General features: G+C 36.3%; 1 protein-coding gene across 1 annotated transcript in view; it reads right to left on the bottom strand.

The window, feature by feature from the left end:
- The window catches only part of LOC142339143 (cilia- and flagella-associated protein 206-like), a 105862-nt gene extending 81258 nt beyond the window's left edge, over positions 1 to 24604 (bottom strand). The window contains exons 1-7 of the mRNA XM_075388899.1: positions 24362 to 24604; positions 18749 to 18879; positions 17761 to 17909; positions 17284 to 17395; positions 5304 to 5556; positions 752 to 871; positions 240 to 344 (exon numbers count right to left, since the gene is read on the bottom strand). Coding sequence (XP_075245014.1) covers positions 240 to 344; positions 752 to 871; positions 5304 to 5556; positions 17284 to 17395; positions 17761 to 17909; positions 18749 to 18879; positions 24362 to 24553 — 1062 coding nt within the window. The 5' untranslated portion in view covers positions 24554 to 24604. The remainder of the gene's footprint in view (positions 1 to 239; positions 345 to 751; positions 872 to 5303; positions 5557 to 17283; positions 17396 to 17760; positions 17910 to 18748; positions 18880 to 24361) is intronic.
- Positions 24605 to 25273: the final 669 nt, after the last annotated feature.

Here is a 25273-nt window from a genome sequence, read left to right as displayed (position 1 = left end):
TGTAGAATATCATTACTCCTCTTCGAGTCGTAAAAACCAAGAGAAGGCCAATAATAGCCCCAGCTATCGCTGTGCGGCTATTAAAAAGGAAAATCAACGTTAACTTTTTTTGCTATTAAAATCGGGGCATTTGAACGTAAAAATTTGCCAACCAGTTTAAATGTTGACCCACAGCGGGTCAAATTGCAGTTAAAAAAAACGTTCGCATTGATCAAAATCACAATATTAACGAAGCTCACAGCTGTGAAGGGATCCAGACTGTTCATAATGTTACTGAGCACAGACAACAGGACCATCTCGTCTTGGAACCCAGTCCAGATATGAGCCAGATTGATGAACTGCGGCTAAAAAATATACCAAATTGTTGTAAATGTAATAGGCGAGTTTATTAATATCAGTCAGTATGATAGACTATACTAGACCTCTAGTAAACCTATTGAAAAGTTAATTTATTTCAAGATTCGATCATTTTTTTCAATAAATCTTGACAACCATAGACAAATTTTGAAGAGCTTCTTCAGTGGCATAGAAAGAATTGCGTATTCTTTTTCACGGGGTTTTCTTGTAAAAAAAAACCAAGAGCAGGCCAATAACAGCCCCCGTCATTGCTTTGCGGATATCAAAAAATATGAGTATGAATAGAAGCATTCGTCGGCTTATATCCCGCCAGAAATTAATAGCAAAATCATCGCGAGTTGGATGAATAAATCAAAATAGGCAAAGGACACTTAACACGTGCATTCAAACTTACGTATACTTGTGCAGTAGGAACCGCAGTTCTCGCCTGGACTGTGGCTTGTAGCTGTTCCAATCTCTGGCCTAGTTGGTTCTGTAGGTTTTCAATGTGACCTGCACATCCGATCACATCATCCTGTGAATACGAACATTCAACCAATCAATCATCACTCGTTTGCTGTGCATGATCAATAGTTAGCCAAGTTAATTAACAATGTAGCTTAGCTGTTGAGTAACTAGCGTGACGCAGAACTCAGAAGACGCTAAACTCTTCCAAAAAATGTCTCTTGCAAACAATGCGCGTCGTAAATCATACGTTGAAAATCAGCCTCCTTAGTGCGGGTTGGTTATAGCTACGTTTCATACAATTCATGTTCAATTTAGGTCGAGCGCTGTAAAAGATGTACTTTTACAAAATATTTCTCACGTTAAAAGTGCGCATAACGCAGTTTCTGATCGGTTTTGAAAGTGGTGCCCCACCTCACTTCTTAATGACAAAAAACTCCTTTCTCGATAAATTAAAACACCCGACAGATTGCCGGAAAATAACCGCCATTGATTCCCATACATCGATTGGGATTGAAGGAACAGAAAACCAGTGATAAACATAAACCGACAAATGTCGGAAGAATTGCTCTTGAACGACAGGCGAGGCAATTTAATTCATGGTCTTTAGTCTAGATCATTTTTTCTTTTTGGGAGCAAAAAAAATTGAACCAACTGAGAAAAAGTCACTTGAGAAGTCAAAGAATGTTCTAGAAGAAAAGCGCAAAATTGTCAAGCAAAAAATTTGCATAACAAATCATAGCCGGTAGAATACCGGAAACGACTCGAATCGTCGTGCATTATAATCTCCAGGTGGGGGGGGGGGGTAGGTAGGTGGGTGGGTAGATAGGTTGGGTAGATGGGTAGTGCTGGGGTAGTTAGGGTCAGTTAGGGCTAGGTGAAGGGAGGGGGTAGGGGTAGGTGGGGGGGGGGGGGGGGTAGGTAGGTGTTGGGGGGGGGGGGGGGTAGATAGGTGGTGGGGGGGGGGGGAGTAGATAGGTGGTGGTGGTGTTGGGGGGGGGGGGGGGGGTTGTGTGGTGTAGTTTAGATAATTAGGGGTGACTTATGTAGGAACAAAAAATCTCAAAATGACCTCTTCACCTTGAACATTAACAGCAGTTCCTAATTACAATACATTACAAACGAAGCTACTACTAAAGTCCAATGTTCGAACACAGAAGTCAACAATCAAAAAAGGAGGTAAATGCTCCAACAGAAAGAAGTCAAAATTCAAGTCATGAACAAACTTGTAGAAACTCAATACTCCTCTTCATAAGACACACGTTTACAATAATTGCTATGAACTTCGTTTAAGAGCAATTAAAAAATAATTTTTGTACAAAAACATTTCAAAAGTGCGAACCATTTTCATCGGATTTCGCAGTTATGCAAACTCCAATTCCTTAAAGAGAGGATGCAGGCCTAGTCTCGATACCAAAACGCATTCGAGATGTTAACCAAGACTTATAAGAACAAAGTTTGAGTAGCGGGCATCTAAAATTGGGCTTTCCACATTTCAATTTTGATTCCGTTTTCGATACTAATTCTGTTCACTTCACATTGTTTTCCTAAGCAACTGCTGTTTAAACTCACTTTGAGCAAATGAGCTAAGAATGAAACTAGCCCAGAGAAGTCAATAAGATTTCACACAGAAATGTTGAACAAGCTGCGAACTATGGAAAAGCGAAACAAATTTTGTTCGATGAAGTTAAAAAAGTAGCATGACAAATCCTGAAAAACAATCGCAAAGATTTGCGTGAAACACTAAAACCAACTTTACCTGAACAACAGACCAATTGAACAATGCCAGACAGACAGAGTAGCATCTCAAATTAAGAGTAATGGCATTCAAAAAGTACATAGTTTTAGGACCAGGGTGTTGCAAGCTGAGGTATTAAAAACCGAGATCAGCTAGAGCTTCTGTCGTCAAAAATATCAAGAAACCAATTTTAAAGTACATGCATAGACACGGCACCAGGAGCAAAATATTGAATAATTCAGCTCAAAAAAGTTGAAAGCATCAAAACATTCCCAAAACTTTTTGTGTCTCGTCAACCTATCCAGTAACCCATCTGCAAGACCCAAAAATGTTTCAATGGCCTTAAAGATCAATTAACTCAGAAACTGGCAACATCTTTCAAAAAATTTGAAAACAATTGCAAATTTTATTGAAATGTTGCCGCCAAAATTCGTGATATCAAAATCTTCAGAACAATTTCATTGTCTTCCTAAACTATGGAACAAACCAATTTCAAGCCTATGGAGCTTCATTGGCCCTTAAACTTGGAGCATGATAATAATTCTGAAAATTTGAAACAGGAGTATTTTACAAATTTTTATTTTATGATTAAAATTGTGAAAATTATTCTATTGCCACTAGCAACTATTCAGCAACCTATTATCAAACCCTAGAGGAGGTTCCCTGGTCCCTGAGGCCAGAAAAACTCAAAAAATGACAAATATTTTCATAAAACTTGAAAAATTGCAATATTTAGTATCATTTTGCGTGTATATGTTTGCAGTACCAAAACATATAGCTTACAAAATGTATAAAATAAATTTGTCGTGCAAAAGACATTTCTCAACTTTGAAAAACGTCAATTTAAGACCAATCAAACAAAAGACCCGAAAAAGACTAGAAAACATACAGTAACAAATTGTCAAACCCTAGAGGAGGTTCCTTGGTACGTAGGGCTGAAAAAAACTTAAAATATGACAAACATTTTCATGAAATTGTAAAAATTAGTATAAAATTGGGTGCTATGTTGGAGTAACAAATTATATAGCTCACAAAATGGTCATTAAAGTAATTATGTCTTGCAAAAGACCTTTATCAACTTTGAAAAACGTCAATTTAAGACAAATCAAACAAAAGACTCAAAAAAAGACTAGAAAACATGCAGTAACAAATTTTCAAAACCCTAGGAGGTTCCTTGGTACGTAGGGCTGAAAAAAACTCAAAATATGACAAACATTTTTATGAAATTGTAAAAATTAGTATAAAATTGGGTGCTATGTTGGAGTAACAAATTATATAGCTCACAAAATGGTCATTAAAGTAATTATGTCTTGCAAAAGACCTTTATCAACTTTGAAAAACGTCAATTTAAGACAAATCAAACAAAAGACTCAAAAAAAGACTAGAAAACATGCAGTAACAAATTTTCAAAACCCTAGAGGAGGTTCCTTGGTACGTAGGGCTGAAAAAAACTCAAAATATGACAAACATTTTTATGAAATTGTAAAAATTAGTATAAAATTTGTTGCTATGTTTGGGGTACCAAATTATATAACTCACAAACTGGTCATTAAAGTAATTATGTCTTTATGTCTTATAAAAGAGCTTCAACAACTTACAAACCTCAATTTTAGACTGGTCAAATAATAAAAAAAAACGCGAAAATTGCAACATTTTGGGCTCAAAATTCCTGAAAAAAAACATTGAATTACCGCCTTCCCAGTAGCTTCACTACTCTAAGCACTTAAAGGACTATAAACGCGGCTAAGGGCCTCTAATGAAACTTGATGCTCGCTGAGCTTTACCTGTTTATCCTAATTTGAAAGTCATGGAAAAAGCTGTGAAAGCATCTCACGAAAAAGACAGAGCACCAATCCAATTTTAAAACATAGCCGGCAGATTGCCGGAATAGCTGCGAAATAGACTTGCGTGCCGTAAAATAGATGGAAAAAGATACAGAAGTAAGTTGATAATAGTTATCGCCGCCGCCTATAAAACTTACAAGTTTATTTCAAAGGAGGTTGTTTTTGGGTGCAAAAAAGTTTCCCTGACGCGTCTCGAACCGGCGATCTCCGGATTAACAGCCAGTCGCCTTAACCACTCGGCTGTCGGACCATACAATCTGTTTTCTTACAATCAACTTTGTTTTAGGAACAGATTCTGTTTCTGAATAACCGCAATTTAGGTCACGCAGAAAGCTTGAAATTAAGCGCGACAAAGCCATTTAAGCAGTGACGAGACAGAATGTTCTAGAACAAATGTAAAACGAAAATAAAGCGTCAGACGACGAAACAAAAAAAACCAAGAGCACCGCAATATAGCTACGCTCAGCTTACAGCTTCGCAGCTATAAAAATAGGAGCACTATAATAGCCGGCCAAGGGCGGCTATTAATAAATTATTAAAGCGAAAGAGCTTTGATGCATTAAGCTGTGACAAGAACTCCAGCCTGCTAAGAACGTGAAAGTTTTTTATCACGAAAGTCTGACAAACTGACTTTTATAATTCCTCTTAGTCATAGACAATAATTGAGACGTAATTAGCAAGTAATTTTGCGTTCTTTACAGAAAGCCAAAACCCCTTGACCAAAAACCTCAAAACAGTGGTGATTGATTTTTGTGTTATTTGTGTTATGAAGACTCAAAATGACATCAGAACACAAATAGAGTCATTTTGAGTCAGGACACCTCATCATTTCACATTGTTCATTTCACAATCGGAGAATACAGGATATAATTTCAAGGAAACAATTATTGTACTGCTTCGCCAACTCACGCGAAACATACCCTCAAAATATTCAGAAATTGTTGATGCTGTCTGCTGTTGATGAGCGAATCCTTAATCAGCTGAAGGGGTGGCCCCTCTTTCAACAGACCATTGTGTATCCTTTCAATTATGGCAGTATATGTGGATGCGACATTGCTACTGTCTCCTATGGCAGCGTCCATGTTCTTCATGGTAGCAGGTATGGCCTCATTCAGAATGGCAGGTAGATCGTCAATGCCTTCTCCTCCTTTCCCACAGTCTTTGTTGAACAATCTGAACAATTAATTCAGTTGAGAACAACCGATTCAGACGATGCTATATAAATAACAAAGATGACAGATTGCAAGAAAATAGCTTCGATTGCTTCGAAGACAGTCTCAGAATAACGATGAGAATAACACAACCTCAAAGTACGAAAAATAAATTTGAGTCAATTTTTGTGATAACTACTTGATTTAGAGGTTGTCGTCATTTAGAATGAAATATACTAAGTTGACGAACACATATCCATAAATTAAGCATAAATTAAGCAAATCTCCCCCTAAGCGTGAGGGACACTATGTGATCAAAAAAAATATTCATGCTAACAAAAGTTCACTACAATAATTTCACTCCCAATAGGCATAGCATAGTATTCAGCGACAGTAAAACCAATACCGAAAAACCAGAAGATTTTAAAAATCATTACCTGTGGTAGCATAACTTATGGTGGTGCCAAACACATTAAAAAAGATACATAACAAAATTACCCAAAAGCTTCAAGTATTCATTATTAAGAAGCACACGCTATATGCCACCGAGAGACAAAAAACAATAAACAAGGAACGATGGCAAACCATTCGATGAATCAACCAATTAGATAAACAAGGCGGCTCGGTAATGTGCGATCGCACATAAGGTTCCGACCCCGCTCATCCACAATTTTAGCATAATTGTCTACCAAATGAGGAACAGATAGAAAAACACAAAAAATTCAAGTATTTTTCAAAAAAAAAAACTGGTGTAAGAACGAAAAGATAGCCTCCAAAGCAAATAACTCCGTGGAGTAAAAATTAGATTGCATTAGATTGCTGAGATATGCCAATATTAAGAAAGCGAGCGAAGACGAACGGCAAAATCAAACAACAACAACAAACATTAATTATATAAAAAAATTTATGTCCGTTTCAAAAAACAAAACTTCATAACGTCAAAAAATAAAGTCAAAATAGCGTCAGATCAAACTGAAAAAAAACAAAACAACTTGTAATTCACCAGAAAAAAATGGTTATTCTCCAGTTCATAATAAAGCTTGGTAACAATTAGACAAAAAAGAACAGAAACTTTAAAGTTAGAAAATTCGCTGAATTTTTTTTTAAAAAACAGTTAATTTCAAAGTAATTAAAGCCATTAGGAATCAACTAAAGTATCCCATAGGTTTACAATTACCAACGCTTTCATAGAAGTGAATAAAGAACCCTTGTCATTCAATTTTTTATGCAGTTACAAAAAGAACAACAAATAGACAACAAACTAAAAATCAAATAAAACTTGCCAGAAAATGCTTTGGAAGCCGTAAAGCCAAACTTTGGCTCCCAAAATATGTTCGATTGCGCCTTCTTCGAACACCGATACTGTTTTATTTGACCACTGATTAATGAAAATAAGCAAAAATTGGACAAAAAACAAAAAATGCAAAATTATGTAATACTTGTTTTCTTTCGAAAAAAAAAGACATGAAAGCCATTAACTACAGAATGAAAAAATTGAATAGGTTCGTCCTTTCTTCCAAAGGAAGCCCTTGAGACCTGCAATTATCCAGAATATGTCTTACGTCTACAAAAAGAAAGACAAATATGACAAAAATCAAAAATTCATTTACTTTTTTTTGTGAAAAACCCGTGTGGAAGCCAGTAAAGTCATAACAAATTCTCTTAAAACATAAGATTATGTGACACCAATCCCTTTTGACACCTTTCTTTGAAATGTATTATGTGACCTCTCATTAATGAAACTAGGTAACAATTAGACCAAAAAGAAAAAAGCAAGATTATGTAAAACTTATTTTTATCGAAAAAAATTTATTTCCAAAGACATGAAAGCCATTAATTACAAAATGAAAAAATTGAATAGGTTTATGTATTCTTCCAAAAGAAGCCCCCGAGACCTGCAATTAACCAGAGTATGTCTTACGTCTACAAAAAGAACGTCAAATATGACAAAAATCAAAAATTAAATTTCTTTTTTTTTTGTGAAAAACCCGTGTCGAAGCCAGTATATTCATAACGAATTCCGTAAAAACATTAGAATTTGGGACACCAATCCCTTTTGACACCTTCTCTTGACAGAAATAATGTCATCTTTAACCTTTAATTAACGAGACTAGGTAACAAACAGACAATAAAAGGAACAAAATTGCGAGGTTGAAATGTTTTTTTTTTTCATTTTGGAAAACAATTGTTTTCAAAGTCATGAAAGCCATTATCTATCTTCTAATATCAGAACGTCGGCTCATCAGGACGTCTACTCTTCCAGGAAAAGCCAATCAAACCGGGTCATTGTACAGGAAATTAAACAGGATTAAAAAAACAAAGTAAAAACGAAAGTTAAAGACAAAATTAAAAAATTCAATTAAATTCTTCGAGAAAGTATTGTCGAAGCGGTAAATAACCGCAATCTCTATCTTTAAGGATTTAAATATTATCAATTTTTCGTTATTTTGAACGCAAAAAATTTGCTATATGAATGACAAAAACGTAATAATTTGACAAAGTTAGAAAACATGAAAAATGGGCAAATACCTAAAAATTAAAAAAAAAAATTGTGAACTCTAGTAGTATCAAAGCCAGAACACCATAACTTAAGGCGTAAAACCGCAATAAAGACTAAATTTGAATTCAGCAGAAACAAGGAGCACTTTTTGATTGCTGACACTAAGCTACAAGTTGACCAAAGTAAGAGAAAAATGGAGGCAAAGTTCAATAAGCCATTTTATATTTAAAATTCAAATATTTTAAAAGTCAAAACGACCATAAGCTTTAAAGCAATTAACTAAGTAAATTAATTTTGAGCTAATTAGGAAGCCAATAGGACCTATCACTAGTGAGCTTTGATTTGAAATGTTCTGTTATTTAATTAATATAAAAAAGATCGAATTTTTTTTAATAAAAAACCGGCTGATGACAATCCGAATCATTTTTGGATTGTAACGGTCCAAGATTGGTACAGAACTAGTCCTGCTAATGCTGATTGTCCATTAGGAATACTTAATTTTTGGAATGTCACTGATATAGATATTTTGTTTGTTAAAAATCAAAAGTAAATGCTGCGTTTTTGATAATCAACGAATAAAGTTAGCAAAAAAGGGCAAAGTTTTTTTTACAGAGCACTCTCAACGGAAGTTGATGTGGAATAAGCCCCCTTTTCAGTCTACAAAGATTGTGTTAGTGATTTTTGGGTGTGCACTTCCTGCAAATTTAATCAGAGTGGACTAAAGAAACTTATTTCGTGCTGTTTTTGATGAAAACGTCTGAATTTTGTGAAATTTTTAGCCGGAATTTGTGACAAAAAAATTCAATGAAAATAGCCGACAATGTATTTTGTCTTTAAACGTAAAATGAACAACATTTTCATGAAAAATTTTATTAAATTTTATCAAAATTGGCGAAAATTTAGTCAAAAATTCCGAAAAAAGCTTAATGAAATCAACGGAATTCACTCTATTTTCTCGAAAGTTTAAACCTCGATATTTCCCTGTCAAAAACGAAAATCGAAAAAATCTTTTGAATTCCATATTCTACGCTGGACAAGCTTTCTAATGATACCATTCTCAACTCTCTACGATGAATATATCGATCGGCCAAAATTGACTGAAAAAAAACCCAGTTGAGTATATAGTTCCTCCCCCCCCCCCTCAAGAGGGGTCGGAACAAAAATAATTGTATGGGGGTCAATAAAATCACTTACCATCAGTTTATGAACATAGCTGCCAGAATGCCAGAAAACAGCTGTGATAGCTTTGAAGAACTGTAGTCTTAAAATTGAAAAGAATAAGACCTAAAAACACATTAGAACAAATAAAAAGCTCCAACATATGAAGTGAAAACTGACTCAACGCACGCATGCATAAATAGAACAATGAATGAAAGCCGATTTGAGCTTTCACTAACCTGACCAAAGGACAGGATAGCCAAAAAGGCAGTAAAAACGGGTTAAGCCTCAAAAGTTCCATATTTTTGAAAATAAGCAAAGTCTAAGTTTCATTATCTCAAAAACTATCTAAAAAACTTTTAAACAAATTACCTAATCACGGTCACATAACGCAAGCCACGTTTTATCAATGTGACCTATGGCTGATAACATAAGGAATCCAAAATGAAGACAAAATTCAGAAATGAACATTCGTTTTCAAAGCAAATTTCACCAAAGCTAAGGAAACCATTAGCTACATAAGCAAAGCAAAAAGTGCATTGCTGTAAATCACATACGCCCCTAATTCGACCGAATAAAGGAGCAACAAAAGGACAAAAACGAAAGCAAAAATCCCAGAAATTTTGTGGTGTCAATGCAAATGCGTCAAAACCGCGGGATCTCAATTGAAGCAAAAAAAAGAGCAATTATGCCTCTTGATAGAGCTGCATTAACAACGATATCGAACAGGACAAAAACTACCAAAAACGTAAATCTAAAACATATCCGGCAGATTGCCGGAAAATAGCCGCCGTTGATTCCAATAAGCATGATTCGGATTGACAGAATAGATATTGAAAAAAAAATTTTTGTACAAAAACATTTTTTTAAGTCCGATTTATTTTGATGGTATTTCGTAGTTGAACTTACTTCTGTTTCTTAGAGAGAGGCTACAGGGGCTACTATCAATACCAATAAGCATTAGAGATGGTAACTAAGACTTATAGGAACGACGTTCAAATAGCGGGCATCCAAAATTGGGCTTTATGTCTTTATCCAGTTTCTATTTCTGACTTCAATTTTTTATACTGACTCTGTTCATTTTGAATTGCTTTGCTGAGCAACTGATGTTCAAAATCACTATTAGCAGAATGAGAGAAAAGAGAAACTAGCCTAGAGAAGTCAAAAAGATATCACGCAAAATGTTGAAAAAGCGGCAAAATGAGGTAAAGCAAAACATTTTTTTATTCGACGAAGTAAAAAAACATAGCAGGACAAGTCCTGACGTACAATTCAAAGAATTTTCATTGAATAAACAGAAAAACTAGACCTAGACTGGACTATGAGTTAATTGAGAAAACAATTTTTAAAAAAAAATTAGATCAAAAAATAAGAAAAAAAAATCAATGTCAAAATGCCGCATGTGAACAAAAAAACCACTAGCGAGAAAGGAAAATTTAATTCAAACTAAAAACTAGACCTAGAATGAGCTGTGAATGGATTGGGAAAACCATTTAGAAAAAAATCCGATCCAAAAAATCGAAAAAACAGTAAAAATCAGAGTGAAATTGCCGCATGTGAACAAAAAACCACTAGCGAGAAACCTAATTTTTGTTCAAATACCATTTTCGCACTCTACTTTAAAATTAGAGCGACAAAAATTCACGCCGCAAAACGACTCGCTTTTTCGCTCCATTTCCTGTTTCGGCGTGACCAAAATCACTACTCCAATTTGACTTCAAAAATCATGAAAATGTGTGAACAGATCTTAAAAAAAAAAGACAGCGCCCCAATACAATTCAAATTCTTTGAATTGTAAAATAGGAGCGCTATAATAGCCAGCTGAGAAGATGAGGCGGCTATTAATAAATCACAAACATTTCATAAAAAGTGTTTATCATCATAAAAACAGTATAATATTTCTTCATCAATTTTAAAATTGCTAATAAAAACATCAGGAAAAATCAGAGAAATTATTTGTGTGCGCGAAGTTCCTACCTCTGTAGCGTTCGACTCACGGGACTCCCGATATCAGTCTGAGATGTTTACCACACATCTATTTGAGAGCAATTAAACATAGCCGGCAGATTGCCGGAATAGCTGCGAAAGAATAGACCTGCGTGCCATATAATAGAGATAGAAACAGATACAGATCAAAATTGAAAAAACATCGACGCCGCTCAAAAAACTAAGTAAAAAACATTCAGCGATAAATTAATTAAGCTTGTTGAAATTCATTCCACAGAAGCCTCTTATTAGGTACCTTTACTGCACATATGAGTTCCTTTGACCTTAAACAAACTCAAATTAAACTTAAGTTTTAAAGTGCAAAAGTCATTTTATTGAGTGAGTTCGCTAACTTTCGCTAAAACGAGTGAGAAATGACGTCACGCGCGCAAATTGCCGTTAGTGAGAGGAAGAAGTCATTCAGAAAATTTGACTTTTTCAGCTTTGCTGTGTGAACAAATGTAAAACGAAAAAAGAGCGTCAGACGACGAAACAAAAAAAAACCACGAGCACCGCAATATAGCTACGCTCAGCTTACAGCTTCGCAGCTATAAAAATATTTGACGAAACGGAAAACTTGTTCAAACACAATTTTCTCACTTTATATTCAGAATGGCAAAATTCACCCCTTGAAACCACTCGGTTTTCCATTTCCTACTACATTAACGTGAGTGAAGGGACGACCCCAAATTGACTTAAAAATTCTGTAAACAGAAACAGTAAAACCACTGATTTTTTAAACAAAAAACCACGATGTTAACAATACGAACCTAGCTACTGCTTTGCTTCTGTTAAGTAACAAAAACTTTATTAAACAATATTGGTTCACAATTTAAAGGTGCAGCATGTGCAAATATTATATATTGCATACTTCAGGCATTCGAAAAGATACACGGTAGATTGAAGGAAAGTATCCTGCATTGATTCCTATAACCCCCATTGAGATTGAAAAAACAGAAAACCAATGATAAAAACTGATTGATAATAAAAAAATTTTAAATGTGCAAACTAGTTTCGTTTCCTTTTGTTGTTAGACATACTCCTGCTAATTAATGAGGGGATACATGGGCTAGTTTCAATACCAATAAGCTTTATAGATGATAGCCGTAACGTATAAGAACAAAATTTAATTAGTGGGCTTCTAAAACTGGGCTTTATGGGTTTATCCCATTCCAATTTTGATTACGTTTTTATGACTGGGTTCACTTTAGATTGCTTTGCTGAGCAACTGTTATTCAAATATACCATGAGCATAATGAGCAAAAAACGAAACCAGTCAGAAGTGAAAAAGATTTCCAGCAAAAGGCCGAAAAAGCGGCAAACTGAGGTCAATTAAAACAAACTATTATTCGAAGACGTAAAAAAAAATTTAAAAATACCGGTCAAATTTGTCTACAGCCACGCGGGAGGGAATCTATAACAATTGCTTTAAGGTTTGTGGGTAAACAAAGGAGGGTCTTCAATTGATTTTAATAGTGAGAGCTTTGAGCAAAAGACAAACCAGTTTGTGAGAAGCTTGGTTTTTTTAATGCGAAATTATCTTTTCGATCACATGTTGATTCTGTGCTATCAAAATAAGGTAACCAAGTTTGGTCACAATATTATGATATGTTCACCATAAACACCTTAACTATTATAGAAGCAACATCAATCGGCTCATGGAGTACGGAAATTTTTTAGTATAAGGATGCTATAATTATTAATCTTTAATGCCCATAATTCTTTCCCAAAAAATGAAGTTGGTTCAGTTCAGAAAAAGGAGTAATCATTCAAATTATATTCTCCAAAAATTATTCTCCATATCTACGAAATACTAAGATTTGTGCTAAGATCAAAAAACGGCCATCATTTTGAAACATTTTTAAATAAAGTATTTCACTTTGTACAAGAAAAACACACAAGTCGGTCAGTCAGACCTTCTTCATGAAATTGAGAAGAAATCAGTTTCGTACCGATATATCAAACTGTACAACACACTTCGGAAAAGCAACATTTTCACAAGAGATCTTATTTGTGCAAAGAACTTGAAAAACATAGCCGGCAAATTGCCAGAATAGCTGCGAAAGAATAGACCTGCGTGCCATACAAGAGATAGAAACAGATACAAATCTAAATTGAAAAAAAATCGACGCAACTCAAAAAACTAGGCTAAAAAACATTCAGCGATAAATCAAACATAGCTGGCAGATTGCCAGAAAATAGCCGCAATAGATTCGTAGATCAGCAGTCTAAAAAAAAACAGTAAAAAAGACAGACCAAAAAAATTCTTCTTTTAATTGAAGGCTGATCTGTTATTTTTTGATTAAAAATCTGTTTAAGTTATTGCTGCCTCTATTAGCTGATCTCAAATAACCTTCATTTAGAGTGATACACACCCATTTGACCTTATCTCTTTGAGTTAAAGTAAATAAAAGTCAATTTCAAAGTGAGGAAGTCATATTTGAGAGTGAGGTAAGTCAAGTGTGACCAAAAAATTAATCACGCGCATGAACAAAAAAACTCGCTCCACTAAGAGCGAAAAATGACGTCACACATGCAATTCAGTTGAAATTGCATGAACGAATGAACAAAAAATGGCTGTGACGTCATATGGTCGTAACAAAAATCATGACGACGAAATAAAAAAAAACCAAGAGAAGGCCAATAATAGCCTCAGCTATCGCTGTGCGGCTATTAATAAAGGTTGTTATTCCACAGGAGCCTCTTATTAGTGACCTTTACTGCACATATGAGTTCCTTTGACATTAAACAAATTCAAATTAAACCTAAGTTTTAAAGTGCAAAAGTCATTTTATTGAGTGAGGTAAGTCACGTATGATCAAAATCTAATCACGCAAATAACCTAAAAACTTTCCCTAAAGCGAGTGAGAAATGACGTCACGCGCGCAAATGCCGTTAGTGAGAGGAAGAAGTCATTCAGAAAATTTGACTTTTTCAGCTTCGCTGTGTGAACAAATGTAAAACGAAAAAAGAGCGTCAGACGACGAAACAAAAAAAACCAAGAGCACCGCAATATAGCTACGCTCAGCCAACAGCTTCGCAGCTATAATAAAAATTTCATACAATTTTAAAGAAACTTTCTAATACAAAATGAGGAATTGATTAAACATACTTTAGACTTTCCATTTTTCTGATCCTGGCTTGCGTGACAGCGTACCCCATTCTAAGCCATGATTCGAGTAAAAAAATGACTCCTTTAGCTCTTATAGTTTGATTTTTTTTTCTGATTTTCTTGAATTAATAAAGGCACTTAAAAAGAAAATTTAAACAACTGGCTAACGTCGGAAAAATTGCTCTCGAACAACTAGTTGGAGCTCTACTCCATTCCAACCTCCTTCAGTCGGTGGAGTTGGGGTAGCCTAAATGGCACTAAGAAATTGAACAGGGGGCTTCAAATAACCTCATAAGAGGATAATATATGCCACTATTACGATATAAGAAGAAAACTGACACCAATTTCGCGAAGTCAAAAAACGGTCAAGCCAAAATTTTGCATAAAAAGACACATACGTTTAAAAAAATTGCTTCTCATCGAGAAACAAATTTAAAAAAGCTTTGTCTTTTCATCACCGGGGTGGAACAATGAGAAAAACAAACTAAGATTAAGAGCCCTCTAAAAGAAAAACCTTCAAATTCATGCTTATCATCGAAAAGGAAAAAATGAAAGGTATTACTTCCTCTACTCTTTTCAAGAGAGCTACGCTCATAACAACAGATTTAAATTCAAAAAATTTTTGAAAATAAGCAAAGTCTAAGTTTCATTATCTCAAAAACTATCTAAAAAACTTTTAAACAAATTACCTAATCACGGTCACATAACGCAAGCCACGTTTTATCAATGTGACCTATGGCTGATAACATAAGGAATCCAAAATGAAGACAAAATTCAGAAATGAACATTCGTTTTCAAAGCAAATTTCACCAAAGCTAAGGAAACCATTAGCTACATAAGCAAAGCAAAAAGTGCATTGCTGTAAATCACATACGCCCCTAATTCGACCGAATAAAGGAGCAACAAAAGGACAAAAACGAAAGCAAAAATCCCAGAAATTTTGTGGTGTCAATGCAAATGCGTCAAAACCGCGGGATCTCAATTGAAGCAAAAAAAAGAGCAATTATGCCTCTTGATAGAGCTGCATTAACAACGATATCGAACAGGACAAAAACTACCAAAAACGTAAATCTAAAACATATCCGGCAGATTGCCGGAAAATAGCCGCCTTTGATTCCAATAAGCATGATTTGGATTGAAAGAATAGAAGATATCGAAAAATTTTTGTACAAAAACATTTTTTAAGTCCGATTTATTTTGATGGCATTTCGTAGTTGAACATACTTCTGTTTCTTAGAAAGAGGCTACGGGGGCTACTATCAATACCTATAAGCATAAGAGATGGTAACTAAGTTTTATAGGAACGACGTTCAAATAGCGGGCATCCAAAATTGGGCTTTATGTCTTTATCCAGTTTCTATTTCTGACTTCAATTTTTTATACTGACTCTGTTCATTTTGAATTGCTTTGCTGAGCAACTGATGTTCAAAATCACTATTAGCAGAATGAGAGAAAAGAGAAACTAGCCTAGAGAAGTCAAAAAGATATCACGCAAAATAATGAAAAAGCGGCAAAATGAGGTAAAGCAAAACATTTTTTTATTCGACGAAGTAAAAAAACATAGCAGGACAAGTCCTGAAGTACAATTCAAAGAATTTTCAAAGACTAAACAGAAAACTAGACCTAGAACGGACTATGAATGGATTGGAAAAACCATTTAGAAAAATATCCGATCCAAAAAATTGAAAAAAACAGTAAAAATTAAAGTGAAATTGCCGCATGTGAACAAAAAACCACTAGCGAGAAAGCAAATTTTTGTTCAAACACTGTATTCTCACTTTACTTTAAAATTAGAGCGATAAAATTTCACGCCGCAAAACCACTCGCTTTTTGGCTCCATTTCCTGTTTCGGCGTGACCAAAATCAGTACTCCAATTTGACTTCAAAAATCATGAAAATGTGTGAACAGACCTTAAAAAAAAGACAGCGCCCCAATACAATTCAAATTCTTTGAATTGTAAAAACATAGCCGGCAGATTGCCGGAATAGCTGCGAAAGAATAGACCTGCGTGCCATATAATAGAAACAGATACAGATCTAAATTGAAAAAAAAATCAACGCCGCTCAAAAAGCTAGGTAAAAAACATTCAGCGATAAATTAATAAAGCTTGTTAAAATTCATTCCAAAGAAGCCTCGTATTAGGACCTTTACTGCACAAATGAGTTCCTTTGACCTTAAACAAATTCAAATTAAACTTAAGCTTTAAAGTGCAAAAGTCATTTTATTGAGTGAGGTAAGTCACGTATGATCAAAATCTAATCGCGCAAATAACCTAAAATCTTTCGCAAAAGCGAGTGAGAAATGACGTCACGCGCGCAAATGCCGTTAGTGAGAGGAAGAAGGCATTCAGAAAATTTGACTTTTTCAGCTTTGCGGTGTGAACAAATGTAAAACGAAAAAAGAGCGTCAGACGACGAAACAAAAAAAAAACCAAGAGCACCGCAATATAGCTACGCTCAGCTTACAGCTTCGCAGCTATAAAAAATAGGAGCGCTATAATAGCCGGCTGAGAAGATGAGGGCGGCTATTAAACATAATATCAAACTGGGAGCGCTTTCCAGTTGACTACATAAACCGACTAATGTCGAAAGAATAGCTCTTGAACGACAGGCGGGGCAATATAATTCAGGGGCTCTGGCCTAGATAAATTTTTCCTTAAGGGTGCAAAAATAGTTTTCCACGCCAGGATTCGAACCATTGACCTCCCGCTCCCAAACCAGAAGCACTGCCCACTCGGCTATCAGGACCTCCTTCTTGCTATGCTGCAATCAATTTTATTTTAGCAACAGCTTTACTTGGGAGTGAGAGCAATAGAGATCACTCAAAAATGAAGAACGAACGCGTGAAAAAGTCACTTGAGAAGTCAAAGAATGTTCTAGAAGAAAAGCGCAAAATGGTGAAGCAAAAAATTTGCAAAAAATAACCAACACGTTTACAATAATTGCTATGAACTTCGTTCAAGAGCAATTATAAATGCTGGTTATTTCAGTACCTGATGCCAGTCACAATAAGCGTGAGCTCGTTCAGCTGTCGCTCTTTGTCCCTTTTAGTGAAGTTCATGAAAGTGCCCAGCTCAGCTTGTGGGAATACACTCTGCAGTGCAGCTAAAACACAAAAACAGTAAGTAGCCTACAGATCTCAAAATATCTTCCCACTTCTTAGAACGGCCAATATCGTTTTTCCTGTTGTACTTTTACGAAATTCTTTGCTCATTTTTATATTTGGGTGATTTAACCACCTCTCGCTCATCAAAACAGCAGTAAGTGTGCACGATCTCAAAATACAAACAGTCGGCACCAAAACATACCGAACAGCGAAAATTTACAGTTAACAAAAAGATCAACACCAAAACTAAACAACTAAGCGAAACAAATTTAGCAATCAAGTGACCTTCGATTATCACCCACTCAATATTTCTTATCCATTAGACAGGCTCGTTTTGAACAATAGGAACCAATCAACACTCTACCTGTGGCTTCTCTGACAACTGCGATGTCTGTGGGAGATCCCAGTCCCGATCTGAGGAGAATTGCACTGACTATCTTCCTGTAGAGTGCCTCCAACTCCTCTCTAGTTCTCGCTCTGCTGTCCGTTATCTCTCTGATCACAGGCTGCATTCTACACAAAATCAAACCGACTGTGAAAACCTCATTATCCAATCAATTCGTGTTGCCATACCAACATTTGCATAACTTGACAAAGTTACATCTTCTAGATGTCGGAAAAACCATGTGTTGATACTCATTGTGAACGCGCTCGACTCGTTCTCTTACAGAGCAAGTCTTTTTTATGGCCAAAAATATTTTCAATAGAAATTTATTGTTTTGACAAGCAGGTTCTGTTGCGCATGAGTTGAAATTACAGAAAGGTTCTGTTTAAAGCAAAATGCAATCAGTGAAGCACAAAACTGAGCTCTGCAATGAATGAACAGAACAAATTATTTTCTTGAATTCCGATAAAGTAGCTTAATAGGGGTGTCCGTTGACCACAAAGTGACCACAAAGAAAATTTGGCACTCAAAATTTGCTTTCTTAAGCATTTTCAATCATATCGTTTAATTTTATGAATAGGTATCACATTTCTGACTGAATTCGCTTTCCAAAGAGTAACTTATTAAAAATAGGACAATACTATTAGCTTCATATTTGCGATTCTCCATATGGGATTCACAGAAACTGTTTTGGAGACGTGTACTCATGGTGTGATGGGTGGTTCTTAGAGTTTGACCCCTCCCCCCTCCCCCCACTGTTGCCACCCCATCAACACCCTGGTGCACCCCCCCCCCCGGCTGTTTATCCCGTTTTTGAGGACGAAAAGTCAAATTAGTCAGACGAAAAATAGCTCAAGCGAAAAATCGCATAAAAGACCACAGGACTAATATAATTGCAACAAACTTCGTTTGAGCAATTAATAGAACACCAAAATGAAGTGAATTAAAAAGAAATTGAAAAACAAACCTTGCGTCGAGAACCCTTCTGTGCTCATCGAGGAAGTCGTGCCGAGTAGTGTAGTTCATATCAAAGTACACTTGCATCTTGATCGTGTCCAGGGAAGGTGACCGTGAATCCAGGATGCGAGACACACAGATCTAATAAAAAACGTGTGGACAGAAACCACACAAAACTCAACAAACAAACAAAAGAACTTTGAACAAAATAGGTCAATTTTAGTTACAGGTCCAACATAAGCAAGCCCGTACTGAACTCCAAGTGTAAATCAGCACATGGTAATTGTTCATTCAAGTCTTTCGAAATCTTGAGAAAAATCTCTTTTTTTTAAAAATAAAAATTGGTTAATGATCGGTTAATGATTGCTGTTTAAAACTGGTTAATGATTGCGGTTTAAAAAACCGCAATTGTTACCGATTTCTGAACAACTTTTTTAAAACAGAACCAAATAAAGTCAAGCGAGCTGCGTCTTAGTGAGGGTAGCTTTAGCTTCATTGGGGAGGGTTGGTAGGGGTTACCACGGGTGAGGGCGAGCGTGTGCAATTAGGGGTGCGGGAGGTGGGACAAGGGTCAAACTTTAAGAAACGCTTCTCGCGCCACAAAGTCTCGTAGATAGTTTTAGTGAATCGCACACTTAGAGACTAGAGAGCAATAAAGCTCAACGAGAACCTTATGACCTCTGGGCTCTACCTGTTTATCCCATTCTTGAGGAGAAACAGCCAAATCGTAGACCAAATAACATAAGAAACGATCAGACGAGCAGTTGGGGTACGCAAAAAATAGTTTTCAAAATGACCCGTACGACTAAAATAATTGCTAAACACTTAAATTAAGAGCAATTAAGAACCTGTGAAATCTAGAAGCATACTCTAAAAATATAAAAATTTATTAACATAGCCGGCAGATTGCCGGAATAGCTGCGAAATAGACTTGCGTGCCGTAAAATACAGATGGAAAAAGATACAGAAGTGAGTTGATAATAGTTATCGCCGCCGCCTATAAAACTTACAAGTTTATTTCAAAGGAGGTTGTTTTTGGGTGCAAAAAAAGTTTCCCTGTCGCGTCTCGAACCTGCGATCTCCGGATTAACAGCCAGTCGCCTTAACCACTCGGCTGTCGGACCATACAATCTGTTTTCTTGCAATCAACTTTGTTTTAGGAACAGATTCTGTTTCTGAATAACCGCAATTTAGGTCACGCAGAAAGCGTGAAATCAAGCGCGAAAAAGCCATGTAAGCAGTGACGAGACAGAATGTTCTAGAACAAATGTAAAACGAAAATAAAGCGTCAAACGACGAAACAAAAAAAACCAAGAGCACCGCAATATAGCTACACTCAGCTTACAGCTTCGCAGCTATAATAAGTAATGATGTTTTTCTCACTTAAAGCTACTGACTGCATCTTCAAGATCAGTAGTGCTCGATTTTTTTAATAGAATTGTTCAAAAATTTTAGCACGGAATTTGGTCAGTGATGGTTATCTTGCTTCTCGTTGAACAAGAGCCCAAGTGAGAGGCGAAATCCGAGCTCGACTAACTAAAACTACCACACAAAAAGTCACTTGAAAACTCCAAGAACTTGTTGTAGATTTTGATTCGGCTAAATGTTTTGCCTATGGATTTGGAGTCGTTGGAAAAAAGAGAAATAGTTCATTTTAGTGAATTGATTTATCGGAGATACTTGCTTGACAACAGGGAGCTACTATCAATGTTTTTTTAAATCATAAATTAATAAACGGATATAAAATATGAGCTACCAGCTCTTTTTTGTCCGGGTTGACTTTATATCCATGTGTGATGTGATGTTTATTGGTATATTGTTCATTGTTATCAAACGTTCAAAATTGTAACATTGGATACTTCTCCACTATCGGTACAGTTTCATCGAATGTTAATAATTTTTTTTCCTTTTGGAGTGAAATCTAGAAAAAATTAGTTTTTATGGTAAAACTTTTATTTCTACAATGCTTAACATAAACCGACTAACGTTGGAAAAATTGCTCTCGAATAACAGGCGGTGCAAATTAATTCCGGGGCTGAAGCCTAGCTTAATTTTTCTTCATAGGTGCGAAAACATCCGCCGAAGCTAGGGTTCGAACGAGAGCTATTGAAATCACTCAAAAATCAAGAAGTGCGCAAAAAATTCACTTGAGAAGCCGTAGAATATTCTAGAAGTGCAAAAATGGCCAAGCAAAAAATATGCATAAAAAGACACACATGTTTACAATAATTTGAGAGTAATTAAAATCATTCGAGAGTAATTAAAATTGATAATGAAATATTAAATATTTAGGCATATATATTTCTTCATTGTCATCCAAAATTTTGAACCAATTATACTTGTTTCCTCGTATAACAAACTTTGTTTTCAAGCGTACATTATCAACGAAAAGGCTACTTTTCAATTGGACTTACTTTTGCGCCGTACTGATTTACACTTGGAGTACGTTACGGGAGTATATCTGGGTTCAATTAATAATAAAAAACATTCACTTTTTTTGCGGTAGAAGAGCATCTAAAATCAACAATGATACAATTAAAAATGAAAAAATAGTTCAAGTGCTGAGGTCGTTGGAGAGGAACCGTGTCTGATCATAACAACAAAGTCACATATCGCCCACGGCAGAAAAATCCTTCAACCTCGTTTAACAATGGCTTGTTGGGCTGATAATGCATATATGCTACATAATTTTCCGCAAATTATAATGTTAAGGACTCACAAAAATTGAGACAGTAAAAACCAGCAGGTAAAAAGTAAACATCGACTAACAAGTTTACAATAAATCCTGCAGTCATTGCCTACAAACAAAAGCCTAACAACAGTCTACTTGTTCTGTGCAAATGTTTCCATTCAAAACATTGGATATCAGAAATTACGCACAACATCCGCAATTTCTTTACCAGTTGGAATGTCTCAACAATAATATACAAGTCGAGAAAAGTGAAACTGGAGGGCTTCCGATCGTAAATGATGCTATTGCTGTCCCATGAATACTTATAAGATGAACTAGTTAAAACCGTCAATTAGGAAAAAACCCTCCCTTATAAGCAACTCTGAAATAGTGGATACAAATGTGTCGCAAAAATGGTACGCAGACGACGGCAGCGCAGTAGGACTTATTGAGGACTTATTCTTCTTCAAACAGCCCACTGAACATGGTAGCTATTTTGGCTACACCGCTAACGCCCCGTAACCAAGTGTCAATAGTAAAAGAGGCTTCAAAGATCAAAACTCTCAGGTTGTTTGAAGGGACGGCAGTTGAAATTGTTGACGGCTGCCGTGTTCTAGGATCTGTAATAGTCAAGGAGAAAGCCTATGAGACCATAAAAGTAACCACAGCTGTAAATTATACCAATTTGTTAAAATTAGGGCTAGTAGCAAAAACACCCCCTCAAACAAATTACACATGTCTCACAAGAGGCGTGCAACAACAAAAAAAATTTGTGTCTAGGACAAAGTCAAAGTCACATCCAAACGCACATCCTACCGTCGTTCTTCGACTCCGGTGTCTCAATCCGCACGGCGATTGTATTCGCTACCAACCCGTGAGTGCGGACTTAACATGAAGGAGCCAAAAGATCACGAAATAGAGTACGACGCTTCACTGACCGCATGCACTCCTCTTGAAGATGAGGTTTGAGCAAAAGCTCATCTCACCCAAGAACGCATAACGCACGACCAAAGAAGTGCACGCCTGAATAAAATTCGATCGCGTAAGAGTGATCTTAGGGAAAGCCTTCAGACCGAGCAACGCCACGTAATAGAAATGGCTTCGGAAAAGGACCCTAGAACTGGCCCACAGCTCTTCCGCTTAAACGTTACGGTTTCACGCTAGCGAAGTGCGAATTTGGAGACGGGCTTTGCATTAGATCGAGACCAAAGATACCCCCATTAATTGTCCACAAGGTGAAAAGTTCAACCTATCACATGCTCTCCACTCTGCAAAGGGTGGGTACACATACGAGACACAGCGAGGTCCGAGAAACCTTTGTTAAGACCATGCAAGACGTTTGCCATGATGTCGAGGTTGAGCCGACTCTTCAGTTGCTTCAATGCGACTCCTTTACATACAAAACAACTAGCACTGATGAAAAAGTGCGACTAAACATTAAACTGAATGCCCTATGGGGGGTCCAGGTTCAGCTGTTATTTCTTCAACTTGAAGATCTTTAACCCACTTGCCAAGCCATGACCGAAAACTCCGTAGAAGCGTACAAATAACATGAGTCGTTGAAGTGCCTCAAGTATGAGCAACGAATACTTGAAGTTGAGGAGAATAACTTCATGGGGGCGCAGGACCTTCGCAACGCGCACTATATAACAAATAGCTAGCAAAATTGCTGAAAAGAAAGACGAATCATACTCGGACGCAATAACATACATATGCACGAGAATAAGTTTTGCTCTCCTGTGAAGGGCTATCATATGCCTCAAAAGTTGCCGTGGTTCCAAACGGCCGACTGACATTGATATTTCATGCAGTGCCGTAGTGCGGGAGGGGAGACTATATTCATAACAAATTAGCTTATACAGAAATTCAATTCTCATGACGCAGCTTTAAAGAGTTATAGTGCCTTGTCTTTAAAAGTGATTTCTCGTAGTAGGGGATCACTACTCATCCATTGGATTGTCCTGCGCGGCTTAAGAGCAAGCCCCCTTTTTATTTTATTTAAAGATGAAAGGGAGTAAATCTAAATTGCAATCATTCAAGCGAGCATACAAATATTCTAGAACTAAGGTTAAAACTTTGCATATAAGAGCAGAATAAACGCATTCAACCCTATGATCTCGATTTAATCCAACTTTTAATGTTAGGCTCATATCTGGAAATTTAGTCTGACACTTATTTGAATTCCTAAGCCTATTTTGTTTTGGACATCATGGGAGACTTCGTTCAGAGAACTGAGCAATTTGACCACCTCCAAAATATTAAATTTTGAAATCTCAGAACATTTTCTATACAAGTCGAGAACAGTGAAATTGGAGGACTTCCGACCGTAAATGGTGCTATTGCTGCCCGATGAATACTATAATAATATGAACTAGTAAAAACGACAAACAAGAAAAAAGCTTCTCCCCTTATAGGTGAGTCGGTTACTTCGGGGGGCGGGGGGGGGGGGCAGGTCAATAGCTATAAACATTGACAGTAGTCAAACGTCAAAGCATCGCAAATAAATAAACAGAGCTTTTAAGAATAAGAGATGGTGCACGAGATGATTTAAATCCAGATTGGTTCTCTGAAATAGTGGTGAACTCTGCTTTGAGAACAGAGTATCTAATAGTCTAATCAACAATTACTGTGTTGCAATCATTGAAATCTGGCAAATGCAGTGTTACATTTCAATTGCAATTATCCAAGCGAGCAAAAGAATATTCTAGTACGAAGGGTGAAAAAAACTGCATTTAACCCTATGATGTCAATTTAATCCAACTTTCAATATGTAAGGCTCATATCTGGCAAATTAATCTGACATTAATTTGAATTCCTAAGCCCAACTTATTTTGGAGATCACTGGACACTTAGTTCAGAGAACTGAGCAATTTGACTACCTCCAAAATATTAAACTTCTCAGAACAAATTTTCTTCAAAAATTTGAAATTTTGGGTTGTCATATTTTCAAACCTGTATCAGCTTATGCACATCATCTTTGGTTAACGTTCTATCCACGTTGAAATTATTTGCTGGATCTAACACTACTGCTTTAACCAGAAACGCCACAAGCGTTTCACTGACAGCTTGGCCTTTGCTTGCACACTCTTGGGCAATTTCCCGAATGATATTTTTGATCACACTTTCCGCTTGTGCTCTCGACATCTTTGTTCTATATGAGCAATTAACCCTGAAACAATTAGAACCAATCAAATTTCCAGGATTAAATATCTTCCAAAACACACAGGGATAACTTGGCTTTAAATTAAGACTGAAATTTAACAGTGGTTAAATTAGATGTCGCTCGACCAATAGGGTTAAATTCCTTTTTGAGTAGGAAAGAGTCACTTTTTTCCTTTAGTTAACAGCATTCACAATCAGAATTCACTTGGCAAAAAGCGAATTTCTCCCCCCCCCCGCGCACTGTAGTTTGGAAACAGACGATGAATCAATTGGTTCGATCCCCATTTTAGTGGGACTCACTTTTACACCCCGCGCAAAGGTGCTTCATTTTTACATAAAAACGAACTATTTGCGCTATGCTGTTTCGCAAAAGTTTAGTCCAGAAATCATAACTCTATGCACAGTTACTCTCCTAGGATGATTCCTCAAAATGGTAACCTGACAAAACTGAACAACAAAATCAAGAGTTTTGCAAGATCTTCAGGGAACCAGGCACAGTATAACAACTTCCACCAGCTGTTCTTATAGAACTCTTCAATTCTATCAAGTGACGGCCTTCAACCATCGGAAAAAGGCATGAAATCATTGGTGAACACTTCGAACTCATCGTACATTGATGAACACTTCGTACAAACGAGCAACAGGGAATAACAGTACGACAAAAGTATGAGCGAGCATCATGAATCTGTACAAACGAGCAAC

This window comes from Convolutriloba macropyga, chromosome 5 (assembly GCF_964194025.1).
Source record: "Convolutriloba macropyga chromosome 5, txConMacr16.3, whole genome shotgun sequence".
Taxonomy (NCBI): Eukaryota; Metazoa; Xenacoelomorpha; order Acoela; family Convolutidae; genus Convolutriloba; species Convolutriloba macropyga.
This window is presented reverse-complemented; position numbering and strand designations above follow the sequence as displayed.